This window comes from Primulina eburnea, chromosome 18 (assembly GCF_022965805.1).
Source record: "Primulina eburnea isolate SZY01 chromosome 18, ASM2296580v1, whole genome shotgun sequence".
NCBI lineage: Eukaryota > Viridiplantae > Streptophyta > Magnoliopsida > Lamiales > Gesneriaceae > Primulina > Primulina eburnea.
Window position 1 is genome coordinate 7,917,039 of NC_133118.1, and position 12,206 is coordinate 7,929,244.

The 12,206-nt window shown below is 42.1% G+C and overlaps 1 protein-coding gene and 1 long non-coding RNA gene across 3 annotated transcripts; both read right to left on the reverse strand.

Annotated features, from left to right (window-relative positions):
- Positions 1–4,948: 4,948 nt before the first annotated feature.
- LOC140820013 (uncharacterized) lies at positions 4,949–7,604 on the reverse strand. 2 transcript variants are annotated; one of them, XR_012115328.1, is made up of 3 exons: positions 6,819–7,604; positions 5,668–5,727; positions 4,949–5,081 (listed from the first exon to the last, which is right to left on the reverse strand). It is a non-coding gene; the product is annotated as an uncharacterized lncRNA (long non-coding RNA). The 2 variants fall into 2 exon arrangements; XR_012115329.1 differs by lacking the exon at positions 6,819–7,604 and adding an exon at positions 6,254–6,375.
- Positions 7,605–8,801: 1,197 nt separating this feature from the next.
- On the reverse strand, positions 8,802–11,243 carry LOC140819090 (uncharacterized). Its single transcript, XM_073179102.1, has 3 exons — positions 11,010–11,243; positions 10,097–10,928; positions 8,802–9,769 (listed from the first exon to the last, which is right to left on the reverse strand). Exons 1-3 carry the CDS (start codon positions 11,241–11,243, stop codon positions 8,802–8,804), a joined length of 2,034 nt encoding a protein of 677 aa, XP_073035203.1.
- Positions 11,244–12,206: the final 963 nt, after the last annotated feature.

Below are 12,206 nucleotides of genomic sequence, written 5' to 3' on the forward strand. Positions count from 1 at the left end.
TATATACTCCTTACTGATATGATAGATTGCTTGTGATTTCGAGGACGAAATCGTATCTTAGGGGGGGAGGAATGTAATGCCCGGAAATTTAATCCCAGTAATCTGTAATTATTGATTTATAATTGATAGGATTACAAAAGGATTAATCGGGACATTGAGAAAAGAATTAGAAATGAAATGGTGAAGGTGAGGCCGAGGGGACACCGCACCCGCGGCCTAGGAAGCACCGCACCCGCGGTTGTGCTTCGGGAAATATTGTGCATCGAAACCGTAGGGTGACCGCACCCGCGGTGCTTACGAGACCGCACCCGCGGTGTTGCGTGTCTTGCGGAAAATGAGCCACTTGTTGTGATGCATGCGCGAGTTGTCTATATATATATATATAGCATTGTTCTTCGAAAATCAGAACATAAATCGAGAAAGGGTCGAGGGAGATTTGTGAAAAATCCTTACGCCTTTATCTTTCAATCCGTCCGTCCGAATTTGAATCCGACTTCGGTATTGAGTTCCTGGCAACGTAGGCTACAACTGGACGTAAGTTTTACTACGTTTTGACATGTTTTAGAATTATGATATTGTCAGAATTGAATGGAATTCATATATGATGTTCTTGACATATTAGACATCGTAGAATCGAAGTCAAATTAAGAAACGGACTGATTATGAAATTGTTATGAATTTCTGAGGTATATTGATATATACCGGACAGATCTGAATTGTGATTCGATTACAGATTGTATTGGATATGAGTTATGATTAAGAACTTGATTAGCGTCCGGGTCCCCACAACAGGTGGTATCAGAGCGATAGATCCTTGTGATTGAGATAGGAGCTAGTGAGCGGGGTAGAATGAGATTTTCTTTCCTTGCTTTTGATTGCTAGCATGATTTACTGCTTTATAATGCATGTTTATCTGACTTGATTTGAAAACATGTATTATTGAGAACGAATCAGAGCCGATTCTGGATCAGCAGTAAGATGATCGGAGGAGGACTGAAATAGAACTTTGGGTTGGGATTGCTAATCCTTTTGATTTCAGATATGCCTCCGAGAAGAATGCCAGAACAGGGGAGTACCTCGAATCCTCCCATGGATGTGACACCTACAGCAATGGAGAAATTGCTGAAAAGATTTCAGTCATTTCATCCACCGACTTTGAAAGGTACGGAGAACTCCATGGAATGCGAAAGTTGGTTGGACGATATTGAATCGTTGTTTGAATTGACTTCGTCTACTTTCAACAGTCCGGGTATGTCTTCTTCTACATCTATTCATTGTTATTGGTTGATATGTATTGTGTGAGCACATTGTAGGGGTTATGCCTCCTAAGAGGAAAGCTGCAGAGGGTGAGGATAGTTCTTCATCTAGAGTTGTCAACGAGTTTGGCAAGTTATTGAAAGAGCAAGCCAAGATCCATAGTGAGCAGATTCTGCAACTGATTCGTTTGCAAGGAACAAGTCAAGGTAGAGGACAAGGGAGAGGCCAAGTGGCACAAGCAGTTGGAACTGATGGGATCTTTACTGCTTTTAAGAGGATGGATCCGCCTGAGTTTGCAGGAAGCACTGATACATTGGTGGCCGTGGAGTGGATAAAAGCTCTTGAGGAGATTTTCGATCATCTCAATTATGAGGACAAGGACATAATCAGTTGTGCAGTGTTCATGTTAGTCAAGGCTGCACGCATTTGGTGGAATGCTACCAAGGTTAGTGTGGATGTTCCGGCATTGAAGTGGCCAGAGTTCACTGATCTTTTCTATGACAAGTACTTCCCAGATGTACTTCGAGCACGGAAGGTGACTGAGTTCTTGGAGCTTCGACAAGGAGGTATGAATGTTGATGAGTATATTCTGAAGTTCAAGGAGGGCTGTCTGTTTGCCCCGTATATTGCTTCCAACGACAAAGATAAATGTGATCATTTCATTAGAGGCCTTAGAGCAGAAATCAGAAGGGATATCAATATGTCGAAGGCGGTGACATTCAAAGAGATTGCGGCTAAGGCCTTGTTGGCCGAGCATGATGAGAAAGACATTGCCAGGGAAAGACAGGCGAGACAGCAGGCCATTGCTCAGAGAGGCCAAGGTTCAAGTCAAAGAGGAAAGGGCAGTTTCAAAGGGAAAGGCAAATTAGAGCCGAGTCCTAAACCACCGGCAGTTCCATTTGATCCCGAGAAGCCATTTTGTCCCAAGTGCAGTAGGCATCACCGGGAGAGTGCAGATTTGGTACTCATACTTGTTATCGATGTGGCACTTCAGGCCATATTGCTAAGGATTGTCCAAGAGGAGCGGGTAAAGAGAAGGTGCAGGGTCGCATCTTTACCATGATGAAGGAATGTATAAACCATGATTCTTCTGTGATCTCTAGTACTATTTTAATTTCAGGCAGAGTAGCTACGACATTGATTGATACAGGTGCTACTCATTCTTTTATGTCTGAACTATTTTTGCGATCTTTGGGTATAGTTCCTTCTGTTCTTCCCCTCCAGTTTAATGTTGTATAGCCTTCTGGGGATGTGTTGTGCCCGACATCTATTGTGTATGCGTGCTCTGTTCAAATTGATGAGCGAGTGGTTTATGCCGATTTGATTGTTATTCCAATGGTTGCGTTTGATATTATACTTGGCATGGATTGGCTATCAACCTATCGTGCAGTGATTGATTGCGTTGCTAAGACGGTGAAATTTGCAGATGATGGCAATAAGGAAGGTATGCTTGCCAGTGCAGGTACTTCGCTGGTCCTTCCTTTTATTTCATGTCTTGAGGCTAAGAAGTTGTTGTTTAGAGGTTGTGATGGGTTTTTGGCTTCGATTGTAGATGTGGATAGAATTGTGAAGTTGAATATTGATGATATTGATGTTGTGAGAGAGTTTCCTGATGTATTTGAGGATGACGTGCCGGGTTTACCGCCGGACAGAGATGTAGAGTTTGTGATTGAGCTAGTTCCGGGTACGGTTCCTATTTCTAAGGCTCCGTATACAATGTCCCCTACAGAGATGAAAGAGTTGAAGACGCATGTACAAGATCTTTTGAATAAAGGTTTCATTTGGCTGAGTTCTTTGCCTTGGGGGGCTCCGGTTCTTTTTGTCAAGAAGAAAGATGGGTCTTTGCGGATTTGTATTGATTATAGAGAGATCAACAAAGTGACTATCAAGAATAAATATCCGTTGCCACGGATAGACAATCGTTTTGACCAATTGCATGGGGCTACAGTGTTCTCGAAGATTGATCTGCGATCTGGCTATTATCAGTTGAAGGTTAGGGAGTCTGATATCCCTAAGACGTAGTTCCGGACCAGGTACGGTCATTATGAATTCCCTGTGATGTCTTTTGGTCTGACCAATGCTCCTTCAGTCTTCATGGATCTGATGAACCGAGTGTTCAAGCCGTATTTGGATAGCTTTGTCATTGTTTTCATCGATGACATATGGATTTATTCCAAGACCAGAGAGCTTCATTCAGAGCACCTTAGAGTTGTTCTTCAGTTGTTGAGAGAGAAGAGGTTGTATGCTAAATTGAAGAAATGTGATTTTTGGTTGGGGCAGATTTCTTTCTTAGGCCATGTTGTCTCGAAGGATGGTTTAGCTGTTGATCCTGTGAAAATCGAGGCGATTAAGAAATGGCCTATCCCTACCACTATATCAGAGGTACGCAGTTCTCTTGGTTTGGCGGGTTATTATCGTCGTTTCATTGCAGACTTTTCTAAGATTGCCCTGCCGTTAACCAATCTGACGAGGAAGACTGTAAAGTTTGAGCGGTCCAATGATTGCCAAAGTGGATTTCAAGAGTTGAAGGATAAGTTGACGACAGCTCCTGTACTTGCATTGCCCAGTGGTTCAGAGGAATTTGTTGTTTACACCGATGCGTCGAAGAAAATTCTTGGTGCAGTGCTGATGCAACGTGGGAAAGTTATAGCTTATGCTTCTCGCCAGTTGAAGGACTATGAGAAGAATTATCCTACACATGATCTGGAGCTGGCAGCTGTGGTTTTCGCCCTGAAAATATGGAGACATTACTTATATGGAGAAAAGTGTGAAATTTTTACGGGCCACAAGAGTTTGAAGTATTTGTTTTCTCAGAAAGAACTCACTATGCAACAGAGACGGTGGTTAGAGCTTGTCAAAGACTATGATGTGACGATTAGTTACAACCCAGGGAAAGAGAATGTTGTAGCAGATGCATTGAGCCGTAAGTTTCAGTTCTTCTTTGAGTTCTATGATCCAGAAACCATTGTTTTTGGACTTGCAAAGAGAGGAGATAGCTTTGGTGGTTCCGGGAAACCATTGCTCGCTTTTCAGCGTTAGTCATTCGGGCTATTTTGACGGACAGGATCCATAGAGAGCAGATCAATGATTTACAGTTGACAGAGTTGAGAGCCAGAGGAGAGGAGAGAGGTAATTCAGAGTTTGGGACGAATGGAGATGGTTTGGTGACATTCAGAGTCCGTATTTGTGTTCCTACTGGTGATGATATTCGGCGAGACGTCTTGACAGAGGCACATACCGCGCCATACTCGATACATCCAGGTAGCACCAAGATGTATCAGGATCTTCGTAGACTCTATTGGTGTCCAGGTATGAAGAAAGATATTTCCATGTTTATTTCTCAGTGCCTAACTTGTCAGTGGGTGAAGATCGAGCACCAGAGACCTGCTGGGACATTGCTATCATTACCGATTCCTCAATGGAAATGAGAGCATATTACGATGGACTTCGTGACTGGTCTTCCCAGAACGCAAAAAGTTTTTAACTCTATTTGGGTTATTGTTGATCGGTTGACCAAGTCAGCGCATTTTCTTCCAGTCAAGATGTGGCGCTCCAAACCTCGCCACGTAATCATGCAACATGTGACGTCATATGCATAAAAAATTTCTTTTCGACGACGTAATAATATAATGCATATACGACAAAAATAGTGCAATCACCATACTATCTACATCAATGCAACAGAAACAGTATAATAAATACACACATACAACTCAAATAAGACAATAAGCTATACTGTCTCTATCTACTATCAACTACAAGACTGTTTGACTAGACACACCTAGTCCTTCACCACTATCCTGTCTCACGCATAGTCCTGTAACCTGCCCAACAGAAACAGCCCCCAAAGGGTGAGCATATACAACAATCATCATCCTAATACATAACAGTTATATTAACAACATAAGATATAACTGAAATGATAACAGAAATAACCCCTTTGCCGTTTCTGGACAATCAGCCATCAACAACCTCAACAACATCACACTGCAACTATAACATCGACGATACGTCGCACCCCAACTCCGGCGACAGCAATATCGTCGAACGAACAACAACATCGACGATACGTCGCACCCCAACACCGGCGACAACAATATCGTCGAACGAACAACAACATCGACGATACGTCGCACCCCAACACCGGCGACCGCAATATCGTCGAATGAATAACAACACAACGATACGTCGCACCCCAACACCGGCGACAGCAATATCGTTGAACGACAACATCAACGTGACAACATCAACGAGAAGTCTCCCAACAACGATAGTCAACAATATCAACAATAATAAACAACAACAAATATAATATCAAATCACCCGATTCCGGTGATTTATCATCGTTCAACGCAATAGTATTCATCAATACTAAACAATAACAACATATGCTCGTACGTCAACACGTACCTGATATTCGAGTATATATATAATCTGGCTATTTCTTTGATCCCGAGGCTTGTGATGTATCTAAATAATTCAACAATAATTATCAGATCATTGTCACCGTATCAACACAGTTATAACAGCCTCAATATCTAACATAAAATAGCCCAACAACAATTAATTCAACAAAATATAAAACTCGATTATAAATTCGTATCGTTCAACAATTTAATAATCTGGTGTATTTAATTCACGATACTACCATCAATTACACCCTAATTAATTAACTTCAAATAATAGGCTATTTTACAACATCCGTCAAATTACGAAAACTTTATATCAACGTGTAGCCTATACTTCGTAGACCCCGAATATATAATCAGAATTAATAACAACTCAAAAACAACTCTCCAATCTCAATCCAAACATTAAAAATCCCTAATTATAATAAATTAGGAATAATTCAAAATAACACCACTATAATCTTCTCTACTTCGTTAAAATCATACACTATTCAACAATCTTCAATTTCAGTATGATTTAACAATTTATCGGATTTATTCCAGAAATCAACGAATTTCAAACATTACCAAAACTATAAAATTTATACCTCAAATCGAAGACCTCGTGTCAACGATCTCAGAACTGAAGTCGGTTCGTCGATTGGATAAACCGATAAGTCACACGATCGAAAAGAAAATATGAAAACTCTTTTCTCTCACCTCTCCGTTTCCTCTCAGTTCACTGTCCAACGTGAATGAAACTCACGTGAATGTGAGTTTCAAATTTATCCTCATTTTTTTATTTTTTTTTATTTTATGTTATATTATATTAATAAAATAATATAATATAATATAATATATAATATTTAACATTTTAACACCGGTACATCCCTTTGGACCAGTCAAATGATCAAATTTTCCAAAACACGAAACTTCTATATCTTTGAGTTTTCTACGGTATATCCAAATTTCAAATCATTTGGACTTCATATGATCAAGATATGTCATATTTCATTCTTTAAAATTCATTAATTACTTAATAATCTCACATTACTAAATCAACAACTTGTGATATTTACTTCAGGCATTACATTTCTACCCCCCTTAAATGAATTTCGACCCCGGAATTAATCAACAACAGTAATAACATGAATAAATAAAGATACGTCATACCATCAGAATAAGTAGGGGTAGAGCTCCCTCATATGCCGCTCTGTCTCCCAAGTGGCCTCTTCGACACCTCTATGCTCCCACTGAACCTTCACCATCGGTATAAGCTTACTACGAAGCTTCCGTTCAGATCGATCCAAAATACAAACTGGTCTCTCAACATAAGACACATCAGGATCTAACTGAACCTCAGAAATATCCAACACATGTGAAGGGTCAGGCTCATACTTCCGCAACATCGACACATGGAATACGTCATGAATACCAGATAAAGATGGAGGTAGAGCCAATCGATAAGCCAATGTGCCTATCCGCTGTAATATCTCATATGGGCCAACATACCTCGGTGCCAACTTTCCTTTCATGCCAAATCGCACTGTGCCACGAAAAGGAGAAACTTTCAAAAATACTCGATCGCCCTGCTGAAACTCTAAAGGTCTTCGTCTTTTATTGGCATAGGCGGCCTGTCTATCTTGAGCTGCTTTCAATCGTTGTTGTATCAACTTTACTTTTTGTTCCATCTCATGAATCATATCAGGACCGGTAACTGCAGCTCGATCAACATCATCCCAGTATAACGGAGATCTACAACGTCTCCCATACAATGCCTCAAACGGAGCCATCTGAATACTACTCTGATAAATATTGTTATACGCAAACTCTACCAGTGGAATAGATGACTGCCAACCAGATTTAAAATCCATAACATAAGCACGCAACATATCCTCCAGCGTCTGAATAGTACGCTCAGTCTGACCATCTGTCTGAGGATGATAAGCTGTACTCAACCTCAACGTTGTCCCCATCGCAGTCTGCAATCCTTCCCAAAAATGAGAAGTAAATCGAGTATCTCTATCAGAAATAATAGACACTGGAATCCCATGTAATCGTACAATCTCTCGTATATACAACTGTGCCATCGTCAAGTACGTACTACTCATGCTATAGGGTATAAAATGTGCAACTTTCGTCAATCGATCAACAATCACCCAAATAGCATCAATAGTTCCAGTGCTTCTTGGCAAATGAGTCACAAAATCCATCGATATGTGATCCCATTTCCAAGTCGGTACTTCTAAACTTCTCAATTCACCTCCGGGCCTTCTCCTCTCAGCTTTGATCTGTTGACAATTGAGACATCGACGTACAAAATCAATCACATCACGTTTCATTCCCTTCCACCAAAACTGAGAACGTAGATCCTTATACATCTTCTTGCCACCAGGGTGGATAGAATATCGACTACAATGTGCACGCCGCAACAGACCCTGGCGCAACTCAGATGCATCAGGAACTACCCATCTATCCTTCATCCTCAAACTGCCATCATCAGCCACTCTAAAACAAGTATCTTGTTTTCGAGAAACCAACTCCTTCCATCTCTGAACTCTCTCATCTGTCATCTGTGCATCACGAATACAACCATATATATCAGGTTCAGCTAATAAGGTAGATACCTGGATAGGAGTCGTCGAGATATCAAAATCATATCCCAAGGAACAACAAGACATCATCATAGCTGATAAGCGACTGACATCCTCTGCAGTACAACTCACTTTACGGCTCAATGCATCAGCTGTCAGATTGGCTCGACCAGGATGATATTCAATCTCACAATCATAATCTTTCAGCAAATCTAGCCATCGTCTCTGTCTCATATTCAACTCGGTCTGTGTAAACAGAAATCTCAAGCTCTTATGATCAGTATAAATCGTAAACGAGGTACCATATAAATAGTGTCGCCATATCTTCAAGGCAAAGATAATGGCTGCTAACTCCAAGTCATGCACGGGGTACCTTGTTTCGTGTGGTTTCAGCTGTCTCGAGGCATATGCCACAACATGTCGATCCTGCATCAAAACACATCCCAAACCATGTAATGATGCATCGGTATAAACAACAAACCTCTCATTTCCTGTAGGGATTGATAACACCGGTGCAGTCGTCAGTCGGTGTTTCAACTCCTGAAAACTCCTCTCACATGCTTCAGACCACTGAAATCGCACACCTTTCTGGGTCAACTGTGTCAAAGGTCGCTTCGACCTTCGTTGGATCAACAGAAATCCCATCTCTCGATATAACATGACCCAAGAAGACCACTCGATCCAACCAAAACTCACACTTACTGAGTTTGGCATACAACTGTCTATCTCGCAACACCTGTAACACTGAACGCAAGTGCCCTGCATGCTCAGCCTCACTCCTGGAATATATCAATATATCATCAATAAACACAATAACAAATCGATCGAGATAAGGCTGAAATACCCTATTCATCAAACTCATGAACACAGCTGGAGCATTCGTCAACCCAAACGGCATAACTAAAAACTCGTAATGCCCATATCTGGTCCTGAATGCTGTCTTCTGAATATCCTCCTCTCTAACCCGTATCTGATGATATCCTGACCTCAAATCAATCTTCGAATATACCGAGGTTCCCTGTAACTGATCAAACAAATCATCAATACGAGGGAGGGGATATTTATTCTTAATCGTTACCTTATTCAGCTGTCGATAGTCAATACAAAGCCACATCGTTCCATCTTTCTTTCTCAAAAATAAGACTGGTGCACCCCAAGGCGATACACTAGGGCGAATGTATCCCTTGTCCAGCAAGTCCTGCAACTGGGCTTTCAACTCTCTCAACTCTGCTGGTGCCATTCTGTAAGGAGTACGAGAAATAGGGGAAGTACCTGGCATCAACTCGATCCCAAACTCCACCTCACGAGCTGGTGGGAAGCCTGGAATCTCATCAGGAAATACATCGGCAAACTCAGCAACTATAGGTATGTCCTCTATTCCCACCTCTTTCTTCTTCTCTGTCACATCTACAGCATAAATAAGATAACCCTCATGCCCATGCTCCAATAACCGAGACATCCGGATGGCAGATACCAACGGAACACGGGGACGAGAACCCTTCCCATAAAATGTCCAACGCTCTTTCTCATCTATATAAAAATATACCACCCGCTGATAACAATCAACTGTCGCACAATATCTCCTCAGCACATTAATTCCCACAATACAATCAAAATCAGTCATCTCTAGAATAATCATATCAGATCTCAGCTCATAGCCCTCATAAGAAATAATACCATCTGATATCATCGATACAACTAATATATCAACTCCAGAGGGTGTCGAAACAGAAAGAGGCATAGACAATGGAGACGAGCGCATATGATGCTCAACCACAAACTTCTTCGATATAAATGTATGCGAGGCACCAGTATCAATAAGAATACAAGCAGGATAAGAACATAAATAACACTTACCCGCTATCATCTCCTCTCGTGCCTCCTCTGCCTGCTCTCGTGTCAAAGCATACACCTGTGCCTGAGGCGGACCAGCTCCCTGCATACGTGGCTGTCCTCCAGAAGGTCGTGGTGTAAACTGCTGAGGCTGTCGTCCTCCTCTCTCTGAGGATCTACCTCTAGCACTCCTAGGCTCTCGCTGTCCCTCACGACTAGGACACTGTCTCGCCAGATGACCAACACCGCCACACTCAAAACAGGTGATCTCGGTCTGTGTACAATCTCTGATCAGATGAGGTCCCCCACAACGAAAACATCTCACGGCTCTGGACTCTCCTCTCTGCCCCTGAACAGACTGAGAACTGCCCCCACGACTCTCAACACGTCGTGAATCAAATCGACGCTTCCCAGATGATGCTGAAGAAGAAGATGAACACTTCTGATATTTAAAAGACTGTCCCTGAGGTCGCAATGACTCCCTAGTCGGCTCTGATAATCGTCCCTGAGCCCCATACTCCTGCATCAACAACTCAGCCATCTCTGCCCTCGTCACTGCATCCTCAAATGATATCGGGTTATTTGATTGCACACGATCAAATAACTCTAACTTCAACCCTCTCAAGAAATGCCTCATCTTAGCATGAACATTCGTAGCAACATGTGGCACATATTTCAGCAATGCAGAATACCGAGACTCGTACTCAGCAACAGACATACTGCCCTGTCTCAAATCCTCGAATTCTCTCTCTTTCTTCTGTCTGGCTGCTATAGAAAAATATTTATCAAGAAAACGAGATCGAAACACATCCCAATCAACAGTACGGCTCTGAGCTCTCAATCCAGCCTCAGTTGTCTGCCACCACAATAGTACATTCCGCGAAAGCTGAAATGTAGCCAATCATAACCAAGCAGACCTAGCACACGGAGCGGTCACAAATATCTGCTCTATCCTCTCAATCCACTCCTCTGCTCGCTCACCAGTCTCAGAACTATCAAATCTCGGCGGAAGATAACTGCTGAACTGTGACAAAGTCAACTCACCGGGTAATAAAGGCTGATCTGCAGGTGTCTGTCCCATAGTAGGAGGTGGCAATGGATTCATCTGTCCAAACCCACTGTCAACCTCGTCTGTTTCCTCACGTGGATGTACCTGTTCTCTAGCTGCCATCACTGGAAATCAAATTGTTAATCATAACATTTAACATTACAATCCAGTATTCATCATTACACCTTTCGTACGAAAGTACACGCAACTAAAGAACAATCAATCACATCGAGAAATCATCAATAACAAGTCAAATGCACAGACACACGCAGATAATATCGTCATCCAACTCCCTCATCACAAACCCAACTCCTAACCATCCCAGACATCTAACATATGCTCTGATACCACCAAATGTGGCGCTCCAAACCTCGCCACGTAATCATGCAACATGTGACGTCATATGCATAAAAAAATTCTTTTCGACGACGTAATAATATAATGCATATACGACAAAAATAGTGCAATCACCATACTATCTACGTCAATGCAGCAGAAACAGTATAATAAATACACACATACAACTCAAATAAGACAATAAGCTATACTGTCTCTATCTACTATCAACTACAGGACTGTTTGACTAGACACACCTAGTCCTTCACCACTATCCTGTCTTACGCATAGTCCTGTAACCTGCCCAACAGAAACAGCCCCCAAAGGGTGAGCATATACAACAATCATCATCCTAATACATAACAGTTATATTAACAACATAAGATATAACTGAAATGATAACAGAAATATCCCCTTTGCCGTTTCTGGACAATCAGCCATCAACAACCTCAACAACATCACACTGCAACAATAACATCGACGATACGTCGCACCCCAACTCCGGCGACAGCAATATCGTCGAACGAACAACAACATCGACGATACGTCGCACCCCAACACCGGCGACAACAATATCGTCGAACGAACAACAACATCGACGATACGTCGCACCCCAACACCGGCGACCGCAATATCGTCGAACGAATAACAACACAACGATACGTCGCACCCCAACACCGGCGACAACAATATCGTCGAACGAACAACAACATCGACGATACGTCGCACCCCAACACCGGCGACCGCAAT